Source organism: Mercenaria mercenaria, chromosome 2 (genome assembly GCF_021730395.1).
Source record: "Mercenaria mercenaria strain notata chromosome 2, MADL_Memer_1, whole genome shotgun sequence".
NCBI lineage: Eukaryota > Metazoa > Mollusca > Bivalvia > Venerida > Veneridae > Mercenaria > Mercenaria mercenaria.
In genome coordinates, this window is record NC_069362.1 from 114,510,106 (window position 1) to 114,535,711 (window position 25,606).

The following is a 25,606-nucleotide window of genomic DNA, read 5'->3' on the forward strand; positions in this document are numbered from 1 at the left end:
ATACACTGCACGTGGAAAAACATTTCCGCTGAAGACGCCAAGAAAATAGACACATACTACACAAGATTTCACACTTACGTGCAGCCAAAACTTAACCCCATATTCGCAAGGTATAAGTTTTACAATCAAACACAGGAAAACGACACTTTTGATTCGTTCGTTACAAGACTCAGAATGTGCGCGAGGGACTGTAGTTTTCAAAATGAAGACGAGATGATCCGAGATAGGATAGTGTTTGGAACGAGTTCATCAAAAGTGCGCGAGAAACTAATTAATGAAGGTGCAGCGCTAACGCTAGATAAAGCCGTGCAAATCGCGCAAAATATGGAATACTCAAAGCATCAGCTTAGTTCTATGTCGGGACCAGTCGATAAGGACATACACCACGTGGCACCACCCCACAAACGGGCATCTCAATGGCGGGGAAAACGCAGTAACAAAAACAAGGTTACATGTTCGAGATGCGGGCCACTACACTCACAGGGACGGATATGCCCAGCGAAGGGCAAAAAGTGCTTAAAATGTGGAAAAGTAAATCATGTTCAAAAAGTGTGCAAATCCAAAAAACACGGTTAATGAAATAAACTATGATTCGGACTTATCCAGTGACGATCAGGAATTCTTTGTTTGTACGGTATATGATTTTACTACTTATCGACCTGATTGCGCAATGGTTACACTTGCAATTGGCAAAAATCCCACCCAATTAATTTCAAAATAGATACAGGTTCCCAATGTAACTTGAGACCTCCAGAAGCTTAATATCAAAGGCCCCTTGCTACCCTTTGATGATAGGTTATCTTCCTAACGGAAAGATCCTATTCCAGTTCAAGGAATCATTGGCAGAAAACAACAACAGCAAAACTGTGATTGTACAGAAAATACTCCCAAGTCGAACGTAATGAAGTGATACTACGGAGTAAACCACAGTTTGAATTTAGCTAGAACCACAGTCTGAACTGAGTTAGAACCACAGTCTGAATTGAGCCAGAACCACAGTCTGAATTGAGCTAGAACCACAGTCTGAATTGAGCTAGAATCACAGTCTGAATTGAGCTAGAACAAAAGTCTGAATTGAGCTAGAATCCCAGTCTGAATTGAGCTAGAACCACAGTCTGAATTGAGCTAGAACCACAGTCTGAATTGAGCTAGAATCCCAGTCTGAATTGAGCTAGAACCACAGTCTGAATTGAGCTAGAATCACAGTCTGGATTGAGCTAGAATCACAGTCTGAATCTCAGTGTTTGGATCAGCAGCTACTACAATGGACGTCACAACAGCAGCAACAGTAACAAAAGCAAAAGGTATAGCAACAGTAACATCAACAACTACTACAGCAACAAAAGGCCTTACAACAACAATAAACATCCCAAGAGCAGAAACACCAACAAAAGTAGCAAGAACAGTAACAACATCAAAAGGTATAGCAACAGTATCATCAACAACAACTACAGTAACAAAAGGTCTTACAACAACAATAAACATCCCAAGAGCAGAAACACCAACACCACTAGCAACAACAATAGGGATGAACTCTCGACAGCAAATGACATAATATTCCGCGGCCAGACATTGGTCATTCCAACCTCACTGCGTAATGAAATGATCAACGCAGTTCATGTAGGTCATATGGGCGAGACTAAAACGCTCAACAGAGCCAAGGATATTATGTTATGTCCACTATGTCTAACACACAGAGCATCGAATGTCAAGGAACCCATGAATCCCCACATTGCGCCCCAAAGACCATGGCAGCATATTGCCGCCGATCTATTCACGCTTGACGGACGTGGTTACCTCATCACAGCGGATATGTACAACAACTATTTTGAAGTAGACGCACTGCCACATATATGATCCAGCGATAATGGGCCACAATTCAGCTCCGAAGGACTGGGACTTCAAATATGTTACATCTTCGCATCTTCGCCTGGGTACAGCCAGTCAAATGGTTCATTGAAAAAATGGTTTCCATTGCTAAACGATCAATGAAAAAATGTCACCAAAGCAAAACAGACCCATATTTGGCATTTTTAGAATATAGAAACACCCCTTTATATTGCGGGTACTCCCAGCTTGCGCAGTTGTTGATTGGCTGACGGTTAAAATCTATTTTGCCCACAACAAATGAACAATTAAAACAAGCTTTCACCAGTCACAAATCTTTTCGAAAATCTCTGCAAGAAAGCAAGGTTACACAAAAAAGCTATTATGATAAAAGTTCCAAATCATTGCCCACACGGTAAATTCATGAAGGTCAATCATGCAGTGTACAGTTTGGGAAAACTTGGAAACCAGCCATAGTTCTACAAAAAGAGATGGAAAGATCACACAAAATTCAAACTGAAAATGGCTCAATTTACCGCCGAAACCGCCGCTTCTTTAACAGTACGCGAGAAAAGTTTTCATTTAGCACAGGCGTCTGTCCAAATATTCTCCATCAAGAGCCTTCAGATAATATTCGAGATAAAATTCCACAAAATAATACTGGAAATTTCCAGACCAATCAAAGCCCCATTACATTCTCTCAATTTCGAAAATCATATTAGTACTATTTGCAGTAAGGCAGCACAACAACTAAACATATTGAAAAGAATAGGCAGAAATCTATGTAAACTAAGTAGGTTAACTATTTTTCACTCCTTTATCTTATCAAACTTCAGCTTCTGTCCTCTGACATGGCATTATTGTTCCAATAAAAGTACAAATAAGATTGAAAAAATAAAAGAAAGAGCTCTTCGTTTTGTTTATGAAGATAATTTAAGTACATATGAACAACTACTTAGTAAAGCAAACCTTCCTAGCTTGTATATCAGAAGAACTAGAGCAATGGCCATAGAAACATTTAATATTTTGAACAACATCGCTCCATCTGTTCTAAATGATTTAATTCATATTCATGATTCTGGTTACAATTTTAGGTATTCCAACCTACTAGAAGTTCCCCGGGTAACAACAACTAGGTATGGTAAACAAAGCTTCAGATATGCCGCTCCAGTTCTGTGGAACTCGCTCCTAGAAAATTTTAGGAAAACATCTAGTTTTAATCAATTTAAAAGCTTAATTTCACACTGGAATGGTCAAGACTGCAAATGTTCAATGTGCAAACATACTTAGCAGCTTGTTCCGCAGGACCGGACGGCATCTCTTTTCATTACACCCAACCAGTTAGTTTTTGCTTTGTTTAGCTGTTTTTGTTGTATGCCTTGTCCCTCATAGTTTGCTACAATTTAGTATGTGTACCTTGCTTTTCTTGTGTAGTTGACATAGTTTTATGCTTCTTTCTCCATGCTTAGTTGCTTTAGTTACTTGCTGTGCTTTTTGCATTGTGTTGTCAATACTTGTCTTGCTTTGCATGCTTTAGCTACTTTTTGTATACCTTGTTTCCTTGTGTAGTCGACTTATATCTATGCCTTGTTCTCCGTGTTTAGCTGCTTTAGCTGGTTTCTTTGTTTTGTTGCTTTAGTTGCACACGTTTCCTTCTATTATTTTTATGTAATAATTTGCATGCTTTTTATGTTCTCTATGTGCTATTGTCATTATTACATCTTATTTTCATGCTATGTTTTATGTGCTACTGTGAAGGAGCTGCTGCTCAGTTCATTTCAGATCTGATCTGAGGTGATATTCTCGTTTAGCATATTTTTTATTCAGCTTTTTGCGCCAGTTTTGCCTTTCAGTTTTTTATTTCATGTTTATCTTTTAAAAGCAGTTCTTAGGCTTTTGGTCAAGATCAGCAGGTCTTTCACAGGTTTAACTTCATGTTGTACTGCTACATGTAATTTTGAATAACCCTATCTCTTATTTTACAGCTTGTTTACTATACGTTTTAACTGTTTATCTTTGTTATATAAAGTCGGTTAAAAAGCGCCTGTCGCTTATGTTGTATTGTTTCTCTGTCTTGCCGACTTAAAATAAAATTTATCTTATCTTATCTTACCCTAGAAACAAGGTCAGGCACAGTTTATCAGATGCGCAGTGGTCGAGTAGTGAAACCAAATAACCGGTGCAGCAATAATGAATGGAGTAAATGATTACCTGGAAAACTAATGACTGCATAAACATTACCCAAGTGTATATATAAGACGTAATTTATGATAAGAAATAAATAAACACTCAAACATTTCACTAGAGTTTAAAAATGTTTTATGTTAAACAATTCATATTAGATTTCAAGATGCCAGTACATAATTCAATAGTGTTTAATTGATGTTTCTTCGCTATTTTTCTTTTTAAAGCAGGGAGATGTAGTATTATCATATATGATGAACCTTTACTGACCCCTTTATATAATTGATGTCTGCGCATGCTCAACTTCTAGAAATATTTTAGCGCCACATGTTAAGGCTTTTCAGAATAAATTTACACCTTGTGCTAAACACTCGTTGTGTTTTAATTACTTAGTTGTATGATTGCACTTGGTTAATTTTATAGAAATACTTAGAATAACAATCCCAGATAGCAGACATGCGTTGGCCCAACGTTGGGCCAACGGCAGACTCTTCGTTGGCCCAACGAAGATTTCCAACGTTGGCCCAACGCCATTTTGCTAATTGGCGCAACGTTGGCCCAACGGTTGGCACACCGTTGGCCCAACGACTGGTATCCTACACTTATCGTTGGCCCTCCATTTGGGCCAACAACTGGTATCCTACACTTTTCGTTGGCCCTCCATTGGGCCAACAGCATTTTATCGTCACTCATGGTTGGTCCAACTCTGTTTTTGTTGGCCAAAAATGGATGCCAACCCTGTCACAACAATTACGAAATTGAAGAAAGACTGAAACTAACACTTTTTAGTGCATATTTTATTTTCAAATAGTTGTGATTTTGTCAACATTTAACAAAAAGAAATCTAACATTCATTTAAAGTTTGTTTGCAATTTTCCTGAAGATATATAACTGAAAATATCATCACTTCAACATGTCAAATATTGATTCTAGCCTAAATTTATCTACCTATTTTTCTTTGTCACTGATTAAATCCTAATCAAGTGAATTACTGTCTGTATTTTAATTCATATATATATATATATCTTTGTTTAATTATTTTCTTTTCTCAATGAAGTTGCAGCTTTCTACTTTTTTCTTTTTTCCCTGTGCACCACAGTGCTGGGCACTCCATTATTTATCTCTTGGACAGCACCCTGTAAAAAACAAAAATCATGATGTTGATTTAACCACCTACGTCAAAATGATAACAATAACTAAAGAAATGCACATAAACCTCTGTAACTAAGCTTACGTAAAATGTATAAAAATTATTTTTGTCTGTATTTAACCTAGAAAAATATGATAGAATTAACGAGTATATGAGTTGTTGTTTTTTTTGTTTTTTCACAGAATTTAACACTAAACACAAGTGTTATCCGCCAGCTTTAGAAAAAAGTATTTAACATATGTTCAAGTCATGTGGATATTACATGAATACAGGATATAAAAAGAAATTCTCAATAAGATTCCACAACTTTATCAAAAAATATTCAAAAACTGCTACTTACAGTTTATATAGTAGACCGGGTTTTTGTTAAATCTAGATCTATCACATTTATAATAGTTTCCTTTACATCACATGTCTATGCAGCTAGAAATCTGGCCTAGAGAGTGCAATTAACCACATTTTCTGGGATTTCTTACATAACTCGAGTTAACGAGAGTATTGAACAGATTTATTGTAAACATTTTATAATTGTATAGAATTAGATATTTGCTATAGTACATGTAGTATTTTTTTTTTCAATATGTTTTTACAAATTTGATTTTAAAGGAAGTAGATTTGATATAATTCAAAATATCATTACGGCTGCAGATAAGTTTTAAGTTAAATTAGCCCAAATTTAACTAATTACGAATTGATGCAGAAAAGTATTTAATTATTAATTAAATATTGCATGTTACACCTACACAACGTGTATACCTGTAGGGGTTTGTGATAAAACAGTGACCTGTAAAAAATATAATTTTATGTTATAACTTCTAATGGGCCAACGTTGGAGCAACGATGTTTTCTCTGTACAAGTCTTTCCCGGAAAATCAATATTGGACCAATGCAGAAATATCTGTGACTGAAATTTAAAGTTGGTTCAACGTTGGCCCAACAGCTGTGTTTACAATAGTTAGTAATCATTGTTGGGCCAACAGTGGCCCAACAACGATTATCCTTTGACGGTTTTCCGTCGTTGGCCCAATGACTTTATGTTTACAGGGATACAACATATGGCATCTTATAATACCTTTTTAGAAACGGGGCGAAACGTCGTAAAAAGCTAAGACAATCCCCCTCCCCATTTGGGGGGAAAAAGTCTTGGGAGGAAATGTCTTGAATGAGGGTGGGGAGTGAGTCTGGACACCATCTGGGTATAAGTACGTTATTTTTGCTTACCAGTTAGTACTAACAGCCAACTTGATGTTTTATCATTCATGAACTGATTTTTTTTATAATATGTTTAAGCAGGGTTTTTATAATACGGTTAAGCAATGTAACCTGCATTTGAAAACACCTGTCATTTACGAAATCGGCCAGTGAATAAAATCCAGATTGTATACTCGATTATTCTATTCTTCATAATGAAATCAAACATAGAACACGAAACTGATGACGTTTTGTACAACGATATTCCAAAATGTCATCTACACATGAATTAAAAGACGGTATTATTGATATTTCTCGATATGTGTTTTATTTTGTTGCTAAAATGTGTTATGTACAGTTTAAGCATTTGTTTTACGAACGAACAACAATAAGTAATCTTGCTTTGAATGAATGATATCTTTGAGCGAACGTGTCTTGACAAGCAGAAACTAAACATTCGTTCTTAAACTATTCGTACTTACGGGTCTACGTTATTTTGCAACTCCATATGAGCTCCCACAAAGAGAGCAGATAATATTTTTACCTTGTGACACGCCTAGCTCAAAAAATATTTGAAATAAATTGATAAAACCCTGCATGAGTCTTTATCATTATATGAACTTGCGCACCTCCTATTTTTCATTGGCAGTGGCTAGTGAACCGTCACCGGTGCAGCAGACCCGAGGTCTAGTGCACCGTCATTTTTGTTATATATAAAATATAGCCGTTCTTTGAACTATAATTATAACATCTTGTTAACAGTTCTATGTATGACCATTAACAAAAGAATGAAGATAATTCTAATTTAGATAAACCTTGACTTACCTTTTAATTTACCGATTTACCGATTTCCCTCAATGCGCTAATTTCATTCTTTGACAACAGTATTATCCACCATTTACTAAGATATTTCCGAATAAAAACATTGTACCGCTATCAGATACGGTGTATTAATAGAAAGTTTATTATGGCGGAATGATTTTTAAAAATTAAGCGCGTTCAGTTATGACAGAAAGAAATTATTAACTTTTAATTCCTTCATAAATACCATACCAGTATATTGAGGTCAATTTATAATTAGTTATTGTCTGTATTTGGATTCATCAAAATTGAAATCCGAAATTTCAGATTCACTCTCTCATGATCAGAGCTGCAAACACAAAAGACAAACACGCCCAATCCAATTATTAAATAATTTTAACAAGCAACCCAACAAAGCCTGCCTTTGTAGACCTCCATTTATTGTCTTGATCTAATTAAATTATCAACAGTAACTATTGATCTTAATCTTTATTGTTTTTCACAGTTTTTATCATAGATTTCGTAAGATGTAGCTTTTATAGTTAATAATATAACAAATATTGAAATTATAACAGTTTTCACTGTACATGTACATTATAAAATATTTGCTTGAAAGATGTCAATATTTCCAAATTTCCTGTTCCATGAAGAGTTAATCGTCAATTGTCACTGACATAATAAATCTGAAATTAATATCGAATTTCAGTTTTAATATACGTACATATATATCCAAATTCAGACAATAATTAATCTTATATATTCAACTTAAACTGACAAAAATAATGATACATGGTATTCATGAAAATTAAAAAAAAAATCAATGAAATTCATTCTGTCATTCGGAAATAACTTAGTAAATGACGGGGATACCACTGTTGGCAAAGAACGGAGATCAGCGCTTTGAGGTAAAACGGTGAATTAACAGGTAAGTAAAGGTTTATCTTACTTCATTCTTTTAATTATATTCTTGCATATTACTGGTGAAAATATCTTTTAATTAAACTTTACGTAAAGGCTATATTTTATACATAACAAAAATGACGGTGCACTAGACCTCTGATCTGCTGCACCGGTGACGGTGCACTAGACCTTGGGTCTGCTGCACCGGTGACGGTTCACTAGCCACTGCCTTTTTCATTTGGTTCTGCCCCCTATTTACAATACAATACAATACAAATTTTATTTATTGTCGGTATGGTACATCAAATCAACATTAGCTATGAATAGCTATTGACCGACTTATTTAACAAATATATAACAATTAATACACAATTTTAGTATGAATAAAAGCATTTGCACACATATTATTAAAACATCATAATGAAATAGCACATTTACATATAAAAAGAAAAGCTGAGGTACTGGTGCTAATCTTGACCGTAGCCTAAAAATGCCTAAGATAAACATCGGATAAAAACTGAAGATAAAAAACTGCAGGTTTAAAGTTGAAGATTTATTCTCTGTTTCTAGAGTTATGGCCCCTGAAATAGTCAAAAATGCGCATTTTCACCTTGTGACGCGTCCAGCTGAAAAAGTACTTTATATAATGTGATGAAAACTTGCATGAGTCTTTATCATGATATAAACTTGCACACTTCCTATTTGTCTGACTCCATCCCTTATTTTTAATGTTCTGGTCCCAGAAATAGTCAAAAATGCACATTTTCACCTAATGATGTGCCTAGCTCAAAAAGTATTTGATGTAAATTCATGAAACCTTGCGTGTGTCTTGATCATGATGTGACCTTGCACACTTGGCATTCTTCTTGCTTCTTGATAATCTTAGTTCTTATTACAGAGTTATGACCTTTGAAACAGCCAAAATAGTGGCTTTTTTGTTTGTGATGCTCATAGCTCAAAAAGTATATGGCCAAGAATAATGAATCCTTTATATGAAATGTTTGTTGAGGCTATGTATACCCCCTTAAGACTGCAAACATTTGAATTATTGCGCCTTATTTGTGACAAATGTACCAGTGGGGGCACACGGTGTATCCTACAGACACATTCTAGTTTTCTATATCATAGTTTTATTATTAATGTAACAGTCCAGAATTTGTGAATATTTGAAAGTTTTGGTTGCATAAACTTCACAAAGTAGAACAGGTCTATGATTTTGTAGTTTTTACAGACATTCTATAAACATAAGGACAATCCATAAATTTAACGATATTTCAGTCTATAAATTTACAGACTGGGTATATGAAATCAAAACTGCAGGTTAAAATGAAATATTTCACTTCTTTTATGCCTAGTTTAACTAATTTGACGCGATCCTAGGAAATATTGAGTTATTTTTCTTATCCATGGGCAATGTCTTCACTCGCGTCTAACACTCGAAAGACCAAAATAGTGGAGGAAATTTCCGATGAAATTTTCATCGCTGCCGATTTGGATATAGATATGCTGATTTTATTGTGAATACGAGATAAAGTCAAATAAAACTTACATACGTGTGTGTATCAAAAGGGGATTCAGTTCCTCATTAATTAATGTAAAAATTATCAATTTGAAATAATTTTCAAAAATATGAATTTTCTGGTGATTTAAACCTAGATGTATGTACAGTACACGATTAACGTTTACTGTGTCTACACGCTATATGCACAACCGATAAAACCAATAACTTTACATGACGGTGCACTGTAAAAATTTATTTAGACAGGTCGATTCTCTTTAATTTTTTCACATTTTCCGGATATTCAAAGTCATCAATATTTAACAGAAAATCACAAAATACCTTCATTTATGCATACATTTTTAAAATCTTCAACTTTAAACCTGCAGTTTTAATTTAAATTGTACTTTTAAAAGATTGCATATACCCAGTCTGTAAATTTATAGCCTGAAAACTCCTTAATTTTTGGATTGTCCATATAATTACAGTATGTCTGTTAAAACTACGAAATCCTAGACCTGGTAAAAGGGCCGGCAAAACCAATTGTCTGAATTATCTGCGGGTCTGGACAACTGAATTTTTGCATTTAACTTGTCAGAACTTCCAACAGTTTTACCTTTAATGATGAACTAGATATTTATGGACTTCAATGGGAAGTAGACTAGAATATAGTATAATTTATGGTGAAAACCATTTCATCAACTTATTCTAATGAACATAGGATGGATGTTCACCAAACTTCGGTCTGTAGCATCCTCGTATGGTCCTTTCAGTTGTGTACAAATGTTTTTCCTTGGCCCCTTTTAGGGGCTGCCAGGGCTAAAAATAGAAAATCCTATCATGAAACACATCATGGATCTTCATCAAACTTGGTATGTAGCAGCCTTGTATTGTACACTCTCAAGTTTGGTCACCTTGGCTCATTATGCCAAAAGCAAAGATCATCCCAGATAACCCAGTAATTGCAGACAGGGCGAGGCTATCATGATGTGACATGAATATCTTACCCTTATTTAGTATGCACAGTAATTACTTCTACATAGCTACTCCCTAGGTTTTAAAGACATTGTCACACACTCATTACAGCTGAGGCATTGTCACAAGTTTGTATAGCCATCCATGTATCAGGAATTTTATTTTGTTTTTCAGTTATTAAAGACACCTTGGAGAATCGCGGAGTGTTGGGCCAGATAAAGGCAAGGATAAGAGCAGAGGTGTTCAAGTCATTGGATGATCAGAATGATTCAAAACCTCCACTCAGTAATGAGAACATGATTATAAATGAACTTATTCGAGAGTATCTTGAGTTCAACAAGTACAAATACACAGCCTCTGTGATGGTTGCAGGTACACAATACTCCAGACTTCTTTGATTTTTATGCCCCCGGCATCTACTGATGCGGGAGGCATATAGTGATCGTCCTGTCCGTTCGTTCGTCCGTCCGTTTGTCCGTCCGTACGAGGTTAACCAAATGGGACTGTTTCGTCTAGCATCAATACCCCTTACTAGAATGAATTGATACTAATACAGATGTAACCTGTGACCATTCCTCATCTTCAAACATCACCTGACCTCAGTTTGACCTTGACCTCATTTTGGACTTAGGTTGCTTTATATGGGCCATCTCTTGGTTAACCAAATGGGACCGTTTCGTCTAGCATTAATACCACTTACAAGAATGAATTGATACTAATACAGATGTAACCTGTGACCATTCCTCATCTTCAAACATCACCTGACCTTAGTTTAACCTTGACCTCGTTTTGGACTTACGTTGCTTTGTATCGACAAGGATGCCACCGGGGGGCATCAAGCGTTTATTGAACGCAGCTCCTTGTTTTTCTTCTTTTTCAGGCTAATTTAGGGCTGAAATTCGGCCCAATCCCAATGGCAAGTATTATGTTTTCTAGCAATTTCAAAGCTGAAATTCCCAAAGTTAATTTATTTTCAGCCAAGACTGTACCTCACTACCTGTGAAATCTTAAACATTTGAAACACAAGGCAATATGTCAACTAAATGCATTTTCTTTACGTAACATTTAAATTTTAAAAATTCTCTTTTTTAACTTTCAATTTTTACCTTTTATGGCTCATTTTTCCCAATTGTAAAGACCCCAGCCCCATTCCCAAATCAATGGAAAAAACAGTCGTAAGTACAGTTGAAATCAGCATTTTATATGTAAATTGACTGATGTTTGTTTTAAGTCATCTAAATACTAGGTTTGCTAAAATTAATAGAGTTGTTTAAAGAACAGTGGTCATATCCATCAACTTTTTCTACTAGCTAAAATAGTTTTTGCCATATTTAGCCACTTACCAGCTAAAGTGAAGCCTACCAGGTTAAGGTTTTGAGTTGTTGCAGTATTGCAAGCTTTCGAATTTTGCATTGTTAGGTTACTTGTAATCATTCATTTCATGCACATCATGCATTACTTTTGTTGAACAATAAAAAATCATTTATTATCATAGATAATAATTAATTAATGTTCCTTTCATGACGAAAAATCTGTACTTTTAGAGAAAAAAATATTTAAGTTTTAATTGGTATGTGAATGACCAACTAAAATATGCTAGTACATTTGAAGACCACTAGTTATTCTAAATTTCCACTAGCGCTTAGCATGTATGCTTGTCTAAATTTGAACATAGAAAGAAGACATGTATGTTTTTTTATGCAGAAACTGGACAACCAAAACAGCCACTGGACCGAGGTTTTCTGGCAGAGGAATTAAATGTAGAGGAGGATAAAAATTGTAGTCAAGTGTAAGTATTTGTAATTTAGTTTGACCAAATTATTTCTCTTGAAATGACCAACAAGATTTGTAAATGTAGGTAAATCAGTCTTAATCGCCACTGTGTTTCTATTCACTCAAGAGTTTTTAAGACTGCAGAACTTTGATTTTGGATCTTAGTACCGGTACACATAGATCTTACAAACACCATTGGTTAAAACACATTTCTTTACTTTGTATTGTTAAGAAAGACTTTTAATAACTTAGCTGATAATCATTGTGGAAAATGGCTGCAATAAGCATATATTGTCCTTATACCATACATCAGAGCAAGCTTATTGAAGGGGCCTCTGTGGCTGAATGGTTATGGACTTATGGTTGCTTACATCGGATCACTTGCCCCTCACAAAGTTGTATTCAGAACCTAACTTTGGGCATAGAATTGTCCATGCGGAGGAAGCCATCCAACTAGGTAAGTGAAGGTCAGTGGTTCCTGCCAGGTACCAGCCCCTGGCCAGTGGGGTCTTCCTCCCATCATCAAAAAGCAGAAAGTGTCGCCATATGATCTAAGTTGTGTCGATGCGACTCTAAACTCAACAAAAACAAAACAAAAATTTTTAATGTTCTGGAATGTTTTGAGATTGTCTGAAAGGCAGTCACACAAATGGCATTGAAAAGTCTCTTTTTTTTTCAGGCCCCTTTTATACAGTCTTGTTGGACAATATATGAACAAAAATAGAGGGAAAAGCACGAGATCAGCCATGCAGAATAGGGGTCAAAGTTCAAGGTTTCTAGACGAGTTAGAAAACGACATGGGTAAATACTCTATAAAATGTTTTAGCTATGTGACATTTAATCAATGGTCTAATACTTTGAATCTCTGCATAATGGTCTTGTATACTAGATTCTTCCAGGTTTGATGTGAAGAGTCGCCTACATTTTACTACTGTTTTATGTATTTAATCGCTATTTGCATAACTTTTTTTTGGCATTTAATGGCTTCTGCTTATCATAAGTTTCTTAAAAGTTGAGTTATTTCAAGTCCAGATTATTTTTAGTCCGGGAAATTGCATTTGCACCCTGTCTGTCAGACAGGCACAATTTGTCCAGTGTTTTTTTTTTTCGAATGGGTACTTTTCCAGAAACATTGTCGTATTTTACAGATCAATGTTCAGCAACCTTATTATGCCCCCCTTCGAAGAAGGAGGGGTATATTTTTTTGCAGATGTCAGTAGGTCACCATAGTGAAAAATATATTTAGTTATTATGGTATAGTCAGATTTACGTCTTCATTTATGATTTTTCAGCTTCAGGAATGGCAAATCATATAACAGAACCTCTAGTTGTAAAAGGGGGTCGAAAATGACAGTAACTTTACATAAGACTGACAGATTTCATATAGAATGCACTGTTACATGAATGCAGATTTATTCATGAACTTGATGAAGTTTGTGAAGGAATATGTGAGACAGTCTCCTGGAGGTGCCAAGATGAACATATTAAATTAAGCTCTGTTAGATTTATATACTGGTGCAGATGTAGATTCATCATCATTTTAGTGAATTGATAGGTCAGATTTGATATTGTTTAAGACTTTTGAAGTTTACTTGTGAACAACTGGTTGATATTATAAATGTAACAGTGACTGTTCTGTAATTAGAACTACCTGTAGAGCTACACCTTTTCAAAGTTTTGTTGTTACAGTCGGTATTGTCAATACATATAGATGTTAGGTAGCTATTTGAATTTACAGGAGTTGTTATTGATCCTGTTTGTTCTATGTTGCCCTGTAAATTCATGAATCTCTTGGCTGATGAATATCATTTCAAACAATATAATTGAGTTAGTATGTAGTATGTACTCCTTAGTCTAAGCTAAATGTGTTTTTGTAAATATATGTTTGTTATAATTTTATCTGAAATGTTTTTACATTGCCCAATGCTGATCTGTGATAGATATACATATTACATATCATAACTACTTCATATGAATAATTCAGTGGTCTGGTGGGTAATTGGCAGATTGCTCCTTAAACTTTGTGGGTATTGCTCTAAGCTTTACTTCAGTATTCTGGTTTTTCTAAAGAGGCTCTGATTAGTTTGAAGGTAAAATACATCAACTAGTACATTGAAAAAAATCCCCAATGATTATGATAATATTGCTAAAACATATATGAGCCACGCTATGAGAAAACCAACATAGTGTATTTGTGACCAACATGGATCCAGACCAGCCTGTTTTAATTATGCATTATGGGGCCAAAGTATGGAAGCTTTTTTTGCCACGGATCGCACACATAAAGATTCGTTTACAGTACCATTGAAAATGATAATAACAATATTTATGCAAGAATAGTTCATGTAGGTTAATATAAGAGTATATTTCTTGATATTTATTGTGTAAAATATATATGAAAGAAGAAAAAAATAAAATAAAGAATAATATTTATAACTGTCATTTGTGAAATGCACCATATTTGGACATTATGTAAGGATGATACCTAAAGGAGAAAAAAATTCACCATTATCTCGGTTTAGAAAAAATCTGCAGACTTTTCCAGTTGGTCTTGTATTTCTGTCGAGGTGCCTGAGAAAGGTGTTTCATTTCCTTCCATATATGAAGTAGATTGTAGCTTTGCGAACACATGACATTCCTGTATACACAAGTATCCCAGTCCCAAGCATGTAATTGATAACTTCAGTAAGATGCTAGTCTTGATTATAGGCTGGCAGTTACATGATATATTTGAAATAGAACTTTTTTTGCTGTAAAGTTAGTAACTTTAAAAGTGGTAACAATTTGTACACCTGTTTGAAGGGTACTGATGTGATATAGCGTTATTGTCAAGCACACGAACCAGTACAAAGTAGGCAGTCATTACTGAATATTAAATACTCCAGTTTAGCAGAATGAATGGAAGAAGCAATGATAATTTGCTGAACACACTGTTAGCCTTGCTGTCCACTGACTTGTCTGTGTCATCTGGTTTTGCACCACATACTTCTTTTATGTTACAATTTTTGATATAATCCTCATACTTCTGTTTAACTTTCTTGTAATAGCACAGCCAACCATCACAGGCTGGTATAGTTACTTCCTTTTCATTCACGAACAATTTCACAACAAAATCTTGACTTCCTGGCTCAACTTTGTTTGTTTCTAGGGAATTCATATTGTTACATGCGTAAATCACAAACGCGAGGTTTGTTGAGTAAGGGGAAATATTACTTGTCCGAAATTTGCGTCCGGACATTGTGTTGAAGTTGGTGGCTAAAAGAGGACCGTCGTCCTTGTTTAGTCCAAGGGCAGTCATAAGCGGAACCAGCGTCTCTGAGTGTCCGAATTGAAACTTTGCTGCCAAGTAGCTGAAAAGAAATAAATAACATGATGGATTTACTTACTTCTGATTAAATGTTTGGTTTATTCTAACTTGATTAAGCTCAGTTGAGCATAAAGCTTGCATTAATCAAAAAGGAGTTCGCTTCCCCTGAAAAGCCAGTAGGAGACCGATGTTTCGATCATTTGGCCCTGATGTTATACGAGGAGATGCGCGGCCTTGGAATCAGTAGGTCCAAACACTACCTGGACGACCGGCCAGCACCTTAACCACGATCTGGGGCCTCCGTGGCCGAGTGGTTAAGGTCGCTGACTTCAAATCACTTGCCCCTCATCGATGTGGGTTCGAGCCTCACTCGGGGCGTTGAATTCTTCATGTGAGGAAGCCATCCAGCTAGCTTACGGAAGGTCGGAGGTTCTACCCAGGTGCCCGCTCGTGATGAAATAATGCAAGGAGGGGCACCTGGGGTCTTCCTCCACTATTAAAGCTGGAAAGTCGCCATATGATCTATCATGTGTCCATGTGTCGATGCGACGTTAAATCCAAAAAAAAAAAATTAACCACGATCTATGTTTGGCCAGGAGCCAAAGGAACCATGGACGGTACACCAAGATTAAGGATCAAAGTATAGTTGAATACTTGTACTATTTTTGCAGTTAAATTAATTTACTGTACACAAAAACACGTCCCATGTACTTTAAGTAGATTTTCTAAATTGTATTTTATTTCACGACTTCTACATTGGCAGATACATTGTACCACGTGACCATTTAGTGCAAAGCGTAACATTAAGCTTTTTCAACCTTTCTTAAGGTGACTTGTACAGCCTTGCTTTTTAGTTATAACATTAGAAGATAGTTAATGTGTACCTTTTATATAATCCGAACGACAGTTAAAGAGCACAACTATTCATTTGTCTAATTTGCTTACTTGGTGTTGGTCATGTCTCCAAGATTTTCATAGTCCCAACTGCTGTTCATTGCGTTTTCCATTGTTTCAAACATATCTTTAACAAGAGGGCACGCCATCTGTGAGTTTATAGGATGACCGTAAGAAGATTCGTAGTATTTCTGAAAATAATAAAAAGAATAAGGCACAATGATACAACCAGCATGCATCTTCAATCGTTATCACTACATGCATACACGTATTGAATGACTTGTCGAACAACAGTTAAAATTATTGTCGGTCAATATTCAAAACTATATTTGTCCGCAATCCGGAACATCACTTGACCGGTAACCCATTCAACAAGTATATATTATTACATGACACCTTAATATGTATATCGCCGTAAATTATGTACAACATGTATTTGAATTCAATAAGCGCCTTAATAGATCCAAGCCTGGCAAAATCCATTAGGGCCGAATACAACATTGCATACTGTTATAATAACCGTGTTTTATGACCTGGCTGAATTCAGCTTTTGGTTTTTGGCAAAAGTTAACTCTGGTTCTAGCGAACTCCTCGAGAACAGCAGAGAGTGTTCGTTAAATCCGGAGTTTGTTATAAATGTGTAGTGAACGAATTTCTTACAAACAGTATTGAATAGCGAATTGATTCATATAACAAACTCGATGGGGATGGGGGTGTCATGGAAAGGGTTGTGGTGGCGGGGTAAACTCACACATGATACTACGTACATGTTTGTCCGATACTTTTTTTCGCAAGTAACATTGTCCCCATTTTTTCTTGTTTAAACCGCTTATTCATATATTTTGAATAAATGGCAGAAACTTGTGTACAGCTGTAGATAAAAATATACGTATATATCATAATGCACAAGGAAGTACTATCATTTTATGAATAATACCAATAGTTTATTCCAGTTTTCCACGTACGAATACGGTTGTTAGTATGATATGTACTGGTATATCAACGAAGACAAAATTAATGTATGAGTTATGTTACCATGTATTATATTCTTTTTCAAGATTCTAACACGTTATTTTGCGACTCTGTCACTGTTTTCTTGTATAATTCTATACACTGTTTACAATGCTACGAGGAATATTATTATACATGGAAGATAATTAATTTTTAAAGATATCCCATAGCTATCGTTCACTGAAATATTTTATCTTTATGTATAAAAGGTGTATTTAACTATACTAAATATATAAATTAAGTTTGCATATTAAGCTACATTCAAAAGAAATGTTATGCAGTAACACTTGATTGTTACGGTGGCATATTTCTGCATACGATAAGCATAAATCGTTTTAATCCTTACTTCAGAATGGTTCTGCGTCAGTAAAAAAAATACAATTAATTTACCTAAGATCATATTTACATCTCCCGCCGAAAGTAAAAAAAAAAGGAATGCATTACCTTGCCATCACATTGTTTGTGTATATTATAAATTGTCCGCAGATCCATTAGACGGATATGGTAATGATCTACGTATGTCCTTGAATCACATACCTTTGGGGAACAGGGAGGAAATAAAAAAAATGTAGCAGCAAACATTATTTAAGTTCTGTTATATACTTTGGCAGTATTTGCTGCAGAAAGTTAACTTTCTACGTTGATAGATCATTATCTCCACATACTTTTAATTCGAATCTTGATCAAACCCAGAAAGCAAGCCTGCTAGAAGTGAAGTCCTCATCTGTGATTAGGCTGTTTAAAAGCCAAAAAGTCACGTTCTCATCTGCTTTTTATTATCGAAGCGATTGGCCTGTTAACATGAAGATCACTTGATAAAACTTTTACTAGTAGGTTAAAAAAATCCCCAACTAGTTATAACGGTCCTCTTCGTGTTTGTGGTCACAGCTGCACGTGCCATTTTCCACTGTTGGTATTTTACCGTTCCTGCCATTTCGGCAACTACCGCAATCCCGTACCTAATAGCGTAAAATGCACGCCTGTTCACTAATGCCGAAACAATCTAAATGAAGCTTGAGCAAGTTTAATACACAGTTTGTCTCACTTGGTGTTTTTTTTTTTAATATTCTGAATATAAATCATTTTATATGCATTTCAATCCTTAAAATAAAAATAAAACTGGTTGCATTAAATGTAGCTCATTTATATATCATCAACTGACTTACCATTATCAAAATCTACTTAATAAATAAAAGCAAAAAAAAAGGAATTTAGCAAAAAAAATGCAAATAAAGTAAGGAAGAAAGCTCTACGTATAGAGCAAACAAAGTTGAGACCTGTTTAAATCTGCCATTATGTGACTACCATTTTTCGCGCCATTTTCCTATTGTGTTTTTTCGCGCCATTTTCCTATTTAGTGTTTTTCGCGCAATTTTCCTATTTAGTGTCTGTGTACCTATATGCTGCTACATTTCTGACCAGTTCTTACACCTTGTAGAGAGACTGTGGAGATTTCTACATTTTTTTTTATTCCCTCCCCGCTCCCCAAAAGTATCTGAATCCGCAATTTAAGGATTAATATATGTTCTACTGGCCGCCACGAAACTTTAAGATGATATGATACGACAAATCTAATATTCTATAATACCACATAATTTTTTTTGTCGTAATATACGCTTTGAATAAGTTTTTTTTTCGCAGATTTCGTTGTTTCTGCATCACTCAGAGTTCCTAGAATTCGTATAAAACCAATACTCATTTGAGATAATGAGCATAATTTATAATGATAATATTTCCTTAATTTTCATTTTAGAATTGGCAGAACGTTAAATGGAATTAAACACGCAAAAATAGTACAACATTCGGCTAATTGAGAGTTTGTAAAATTGTAGCAAAACCAAACACCGTATGTTAGAAATACATACCAGTCATGATTGTCAACTACGTCAGTCTAAGACTTGCATAAATTTTGATAGTAATCGGTAAGACACACTGACCAGGTACTGACTGTATTTTAAATCATGAACAAGGTCAGTTTTTTTTTGTTTTGTTTTTTTTCTTCTTTTGAAAAAAAAAAAACTCGTCAGCAGCCCGTCTATTATCTGAAAAGATCTGTGGATATGCCTAATTGTGAACGATACCTTTGGTATACAATTATACCAGTTTTGTGACAGGAATCTTGATTTTGACAACAAAAGTCTTTCCTACATTTTCTTCCAATCTAGTCTGATTTTAAACTGTCACTAACTTGTAACTGTATCCGAAAACACATATCGAGGCAAACAATATTCATATGGAAACAGCCTGTTTATGCTAATGTGATAGGTTTATTGGTTCTAATCCTGCAAGTTTTGTAAAGAAAACAATGTAAAAGATAAACACTACTGAATTTGAAAACTTCGGTCTTTTCCGTTGTTTCCAAACAAAAATTCTATCGTTTTATGCCGTTCCGTCTCTAGAGACGGACCGGAATTACCGTGATCACAATATCTAGTAAATATAGCAAGCAAAATTCAATCATTAGCGTTAAAATTCAACTTATTTTAACATTGGGACAGGAAAATGAGCCCTTAATATCCGATAATTCGTTATAATCATATTGACTATAACCATTCTATATAACAAATAATGTTTAATATCGGGACATTTGAAATCGCTCCGTATAATTGGAAATTCGTTATAACCGTGTTTGTTATTAGGAAGGTTTACTGTATTGCAGCTTGATCTACCTATAACTATATGACATTGTAACGTCAAGACTGATTTATATAAGCCTGAATGTTTCTATAAACAGTCAGCTATTTCTAAAATATTTTCGGTATAACATGAGACCGCTTCTTTACGGCATTCTTTCCTTCAACATAGAGAAAATTGCGACTTAACAAACAGAAATGATAAAATTTGTAAAGATACATAAAACCAAACAGAGCTTTTGCTTTAAAAGTTTTAAGCGACATATTATTTCATTTAAACCGTTTCTTTGAGGTTACTTTTGTTATACTAATGTTAAAATTTAGCTTAATCGTTGACGAGATAAAATAGTATTTAATTACCATAACTTTTCACCATATTGTGTCAGCCAGACCGCAATGACTGGCCACTGTGACTCATAGAAGACCAGAGTCTTTATGAACAATTACTTGTCTTTTGGATGTGACTTGAAATCGAGCTTTACACCTTGCATATTTAGGAAGCAAGTTATCTGCATGTTGCATTATCCTAAAATACCTAAACTGACTAACATTTTTAGACAACTGATGACGGCTAATAACAAACATAGGTACAAATGAACATCAAGACGCTTTGAACAAAATTGTACCTAGCCTGGTTTCAGGCTTTCACTTAAGGGATAGGTAATCCGAATTACACATATGTAGCTGTATAAAATTTAATATCTCTGTCATATTACACATTCATTTTTGGACAACCTTATCAATACTTTTCTATCTTATTGGATGGCAAGGAATATTTGCGATTGGCAATAATATGTGCATTTTCTTACCTCTAAATCTTGGCCATACTCGAGCACTTTTCGCTCGTCGTCTGTTAGAAGTTTGCACCAAGTCATATCGTTAAATATGTAGGTCTCGTAAGCACACATTTCATAAATCTGATATACATCATCTGAAAGTAAGTCATTACAAAGTCAGTTTAAGCAAATATTGAATGTAATCTCTAGAGTCCAAAAGTAGTACTAGAGAAAAACTTTTACTGACTGATCCACAATTTCCGTCGATTTCTCAATCAATATAAGATTTATCATATTGTATATCTTAAGGACTCAAATGGTGGTGATAGTATCTGCTTTTTATTTTTAATTGCAAAATATCTGCGATCGAATTTTGACCGGAGGAGACTTATTGCTTGCCCCTCGTCTGTCCGTCCGTCAGTCACACGTTAAATCTAAATGTACAAGATGTATTAAATGAAATACGGAAACAAAAATAGATCGCACTATGGAATATATGCACGCTGCTTTTATTTTATTGCTATTGAAAAAAAAATGGTTGCTTTTACCACAAATAGCACAAAAACATGACGAATAGACACTGACTGAGATCCTGCGATAATTTAAAAAAGTACAAGATATATCTTCATTGAACTTAACACTTGATACATAGATATACGACAATACAAAGATAAAGCACGTTTTTTATAGACCTTTTTACAGATAGCTTTTCCCTTAGCAACGGGAATAAATTTTCGCGCATGCGCACTCTACGTAGGGCAAAAAGACATGACCGCACAATATAAACTGTGTTAAAGTTATATCGCATTTCAATCTATTCGATCAATAATTAGTCTGTTTTATAGTAAATTAGCAGTTTTATAGCAGACAAAGGAAAATATTATGTAGATCTTTGCAAAATTAACCCACAACTGCCTTGCTCAAAATGAGATACTTCAACTAATGCGCATTATAATTGATGATTTTGGATTCATAATTAACAGGCAAAAAATATTTTTCAGTAATTTTGATCTTTCATCTCGACAAATTTAGGTTAAGAAAACTTTTTTTTAAAAATATGATATTTTCCATGAATTGAAATACCATTTGTTTGATTTCCTAACATATGATCTCACAGAACTTACCACCTGGCGCAGTTAGCATACATGATACTGGTAATCTAATTAAAAGTCGAAATTGAAAATAAAATGTTCAATTAAGAGAAGTTGAAGTATGGATTTCATTTTTTTTTTCAACTGGATTACATATTAATTCCAACTGATGTACCCTTCCCCCAACCACACACGCACATATATAAAGTCTCCCATGCTAAATTTAACAAACACGGGCAAAGTCTAATTATACCAAAATGGGGACCAATTCATTCTGGATTCTAAAAAACAATTCTCATCTTAAAAATGTTATTTTTTTTGTTTGTTTCAATTGATTCTTTAAATTTTAAAGTTTTATTTGACAGTATCAAAGTGGTTCGGATGGTGAATGCAGCGATCAGATTTTATAGAGAGGGGCGGGTAGCGGGGAGGGGTGTTATACACTTACATTCTTTATCTCATGATTACGTTTTCCTTCGGCCGTAACAAAAACTTGCATTTTCATAACAGTAAACCGGAGAATACGAAAAATAAAGTAGTCGAACGGGAAGTGCCGATCGTCGTTACGAGTCCATTACCATAAAGATATGAGTACTGTTCAATTTGTACTTATTTGCTTTTATAGTTGCGTCGAAACGAGGATGAACACGTTCTTTGGTAATAAAAACGACATGTGATTTGTTATAAGTTGATGTATGATATTTAACTGCATACCTGACATTACCTGTTGGCCTATTTAAGGCTGTATTTACAATAAATGATAATTGTTATGAATTGAATATCTAGGTTATTATTTTAGAATGTTTTTCATGTATGTTATAAGTTAACAGCTTAGGAGCCATGTTTTACATACCCTCAGTTAGAGAAAACGAAATTCCAAGTCGGTTTTTCAGAGCCTTTGCAATATTGATGAACTGTGGAGTCTTTGAAAAGTCATGAAACTGTTTAAAATGAGTAATGTTGTCTTCTACTTGATTTTCATAATTATAACATCCATCATAAAATCGCATTGTTGCATTGTTTATCTCATTGTCAAACGTCGGTATTTTATTCACTATATAGTCTGATAAGCCACCGTGGAAATGCTTAGCACTGTCCTTAGCTCTTGATTTTCTGGAAGACACAAACTTGACATATTTTCCATTTGTATCGAACATATGTTGAAATCTAGCACCTGTCCTAGATCCTAATTCATTTTGTTCAGTAATCCCTTTATTGACAAGTTCACCTTCTCTTTCAATGTTATATCGGTAACTCCAGTTATCCAGTTCAGGAAACGCTGATGGCTTCTTGGACTTGACAATTTTCTCGTGCAAAGCTTTAATCTTTTTCATGTTTTTGAGTGTGGGATTACGTGCCCCGTGTCTCACCACCATATTCACGTGTATAGCTTTGCACAACGTGTTGCCAACACCCACGTGATTGTACTCATTCGCAAAAACGGGGGTTTTGACGTCGTGTGCCCATTCATACAGTGTCTTCGAAGCGAAAACATCCCAGCGACTTACACCTTGTCCAAGCTGTAACCACTGCAACAGGCATAAGAAACCTAACGTCCACATTTTTATATGCTGAAATACAGTCTCCCCGCAACACGGACAACTCACAACACGGACAACACCTATGCCATTAAAAGATAATATAAATAAGCTTTTAATATAGCGCAGTATTCCGTAAAGTATGCTCTGGAGTGACCAAAAACACCTTAAGTTTCAAAAAGATGCAGAAACAAAACACTATATATTTTTGAATTCGTTTATTCACGGACAAGGATTTAACGTTTAGATGACGGTTGTACAGCCTCGGGCGTATTACATTGTTGCTTGTCATCTCCTTGTTTATAATGACAGATAACGAGCATTCTGATACACCTCCATAATAACCACACTGGATAACCGGCTATCCTGACGCCCGCTGGAAATGTAACCCAGCTGTAAATCGGTAGGTAAAGTTTTTCATTTATTTCTATTAAAACGAAGCCAATTCTTGCAAATCAACTTGACAGTTTTGTCAAGGAATGACCATGGCTTCCATTTACAATTTCTGGGCCAAAAACGATCGTTACGTTTAGAGATATTTGCTAACAATTTCTTCAGTTTGAAAAAATCGAGCAAAAATCCAAAGTTTTGCGCAAATTGTTTTATTTATGAACAACCTGTGAAAACTTTTATTATCTGGTTTAACAGATGTGTCCTTTCAGAACACTTGTGTAAAGTTTCCGGGTTCTACGTTATTCCTGAAAAAGTATATTAGCCGTTTAATAGGCATGGTCGAGAAAAAAAGACTGTCGAAAACGGCCGCTAGTGCTGTCGTTGAACTCGGATGTTAACATTTATAGACTATCCATTAACTCCGATGATTTTGAATACTTTTGTATGTAAAAAGTATTTCTGGCAGTGATTTGACGGAACCGTTATTATTTTTTTAAAATGGCACTTTCATTTCAAGAGGCTTTAGGACTACATTGTATATTCCTTCACACCCGGGCTGAATTTTAACCTAGTTCACGCGTTCTTGCCATTTTTCCGCCATTCGAAAGCCAACCATATATTTTTTGCAGTTACTCCGAAGCAATATAGTACATATTGCCATTTTACCAGCTTTTGATGGTGGAGGAAAACCACTACAGGTGCCTCCGGGCTACTACAGAAAGTAATTTCACCTCGGGTTTTGCAAGTGCAAATGACTGCTTCTGATCGTCAGTCCTTTGAATTTCGTTTGAAGAATTCAGTATTTTTAATGAATCTCAAATGCCCGTTCTTGTTTTAAAAAGTGTTCTTAGTGCGGTGCTTGATAGGTGTATAATCTTATTTGCTCATACATAATTATTTAATTGCTCCTAATGTAAATCTGCCATTTTGTTTTATTCATAAATACCTTTTCAACAAATACCAGCTTATTCATGGTCTAAAATTGCAAGTCGTTGATGTATAGAGGCAAACGATTGAAAACGATTGTTTCAAATCTAAATAAGCAGAACTTTGCAAAATGTCACATGACTGTTAATCAGTTATTTCTTAACATGGCAGCCACATGTAGCTTTAATTAACATATTACAATGTAGATCGGAACTCTTCTTTGCTTGTTTACGATCTTACACAGTCAGCTACAGTCCATAAAATAAACAAACGTGTTTGTAAACATGGACGGATCCAAACGGAAGGGGAAGAAGCATTTATAGAAATATTCCGATGGCAAAATACAATACATATCCGTAGCCCTGACCAACCTATAAACCGGGCAAGTCTATTTTATAAGTATATCAACACGGCTGACCCATTTAAATGAGCTGTATCAAATAAAACCGCATGAAAATAAAAGTTCTACTATACGACACAATATATTTGAAATTTTGTCTATGCATGCAGGAATTGCCAGCCTGACACAAAATACTTATTTATAGCTCCGTGTTAAAGGATATTTTGTTATACTGACATTTGAGGTGGTCATTAATGAATGGGCCTCACTAATACTTGTATCATCGGTAACACATGTTTGAAATTTAAAAATAAATACTTAAAAATCAGTCCATGCATGTAGAATCAGAGCCCAAACAAGACACTGCGGGCGGACGGACGGACGGACGGACGAAAGG

General features: G+C 35.0%; 3 protein-coding genes across 3 annotated transcripts in view; 1 reads left to right on the plus strand and 2 right to left on the minus strand.

Annotated features, from left to right (window-relative positions):
- The window catches only part of LOC123565002 (40S ribosomal protein S24-like), a 146,029-nt gene that overhangs the window by 5,941 nt on the left and 114,482 nt on the right, over nucleotides 1–25,606 (minus strand). The window lies entirely within an intron of this gene.
- Nucleotides 6,577–14,728, plus strand: LOC128555376 (centrosomal protein 20-like). The gene is made up of 5 exons (XM_053537603.1): nucleotides 6,577–6,651; nucleotides 10,701–10,898; nucleotides 12,231–12,315; nucleotides 12,979–13,100; nucleotides 13,592–14,728. The coding sequence occupies exons 1-5, from the start codon at nucleotides 6,624–6,626 to the stop codon at nucleotides 13,648–13,650; spliced, it is 492 nt and encodes a 163-aa protein (XP_053393578.1). The 5' UTR covers nucleotides 6,577–6,623; the 3' UTR covers nucleotides 13,651–14,728.
- On the minus strand, nucleotides 14,788–23,784 carry LOC128555372 (multiple inositol polyphosphate phosphatase 1-like). The gene is made up of 4 exons (XM_053537599.1): nucleotides 22,865–23,784; nucleotides 20,954–21,075; nucleotides 16,552–16,691; nucleotides 14,788–15,649 (listed from the first exon to the last, which is right to left on the minus strand). The coding sequence occupies exons 1-4, from the start codon at nucleotides 23,571–23,573 to the stop codon at nucleotides 15,172–15,174; spliced, it is 1,449 nt and encodes a 482-aa protein (XP_053393574.1). The 5' UTR covers nucleotides 23,574–23,784; the 3' UTR covers nucleotides 14,788–15,171.

What these genes read in the sequence shown, in the direction of transcription:
- LOC128555372 (XM_053537599.1), bottom strand. Translation starts at nt 23,573, where the DNA reads ATGTGGACGTTAGGTTTCTTATGCCTGTTGCAGTGGTTACAGCTTGGA. An exon ending in TTCGTTTTCTCTAACTGAGG is followed by an intron (nt 21,076 to 22,864) that starts GTATGTAAAACA and finishes ACTTACTTTCAG; the next exon opens with ATGATGTATATCAGATTTAT. An exon ending in AGTATGGCCAAGATTTAGAG is followed by an intron (nt 16,692 to 20,953) that starts GTAAGAAAATGC and finishes TATTATTTTCAG; the next exon opens with AAATACTACGAATCTTCTTA.
- LOC128555376 (XM_053537603.1), top strand. Translation starts at nt 6,624, where the DNA reads ATGTCATCTACACATGAATTAAAAGACG. An exon ending in GATAAAAATTGTAGTCAAGT is followed by an intron (nt 12,316 to 12,978) that starts GTAAGTATTTGT and finishes TTTTTTTTTCAG; the next exon opens with GCCCCTTTTATACAGTCTTG. An exon ending in CGAGTTAGAAAACGACATGG is followed by an intron (nt 13,101 to 13,591) that starts GTAAATACTCTA and finishes ATGATTTTTCAG; the next exon opens with CTTCAGGAATGGCAAATCAT.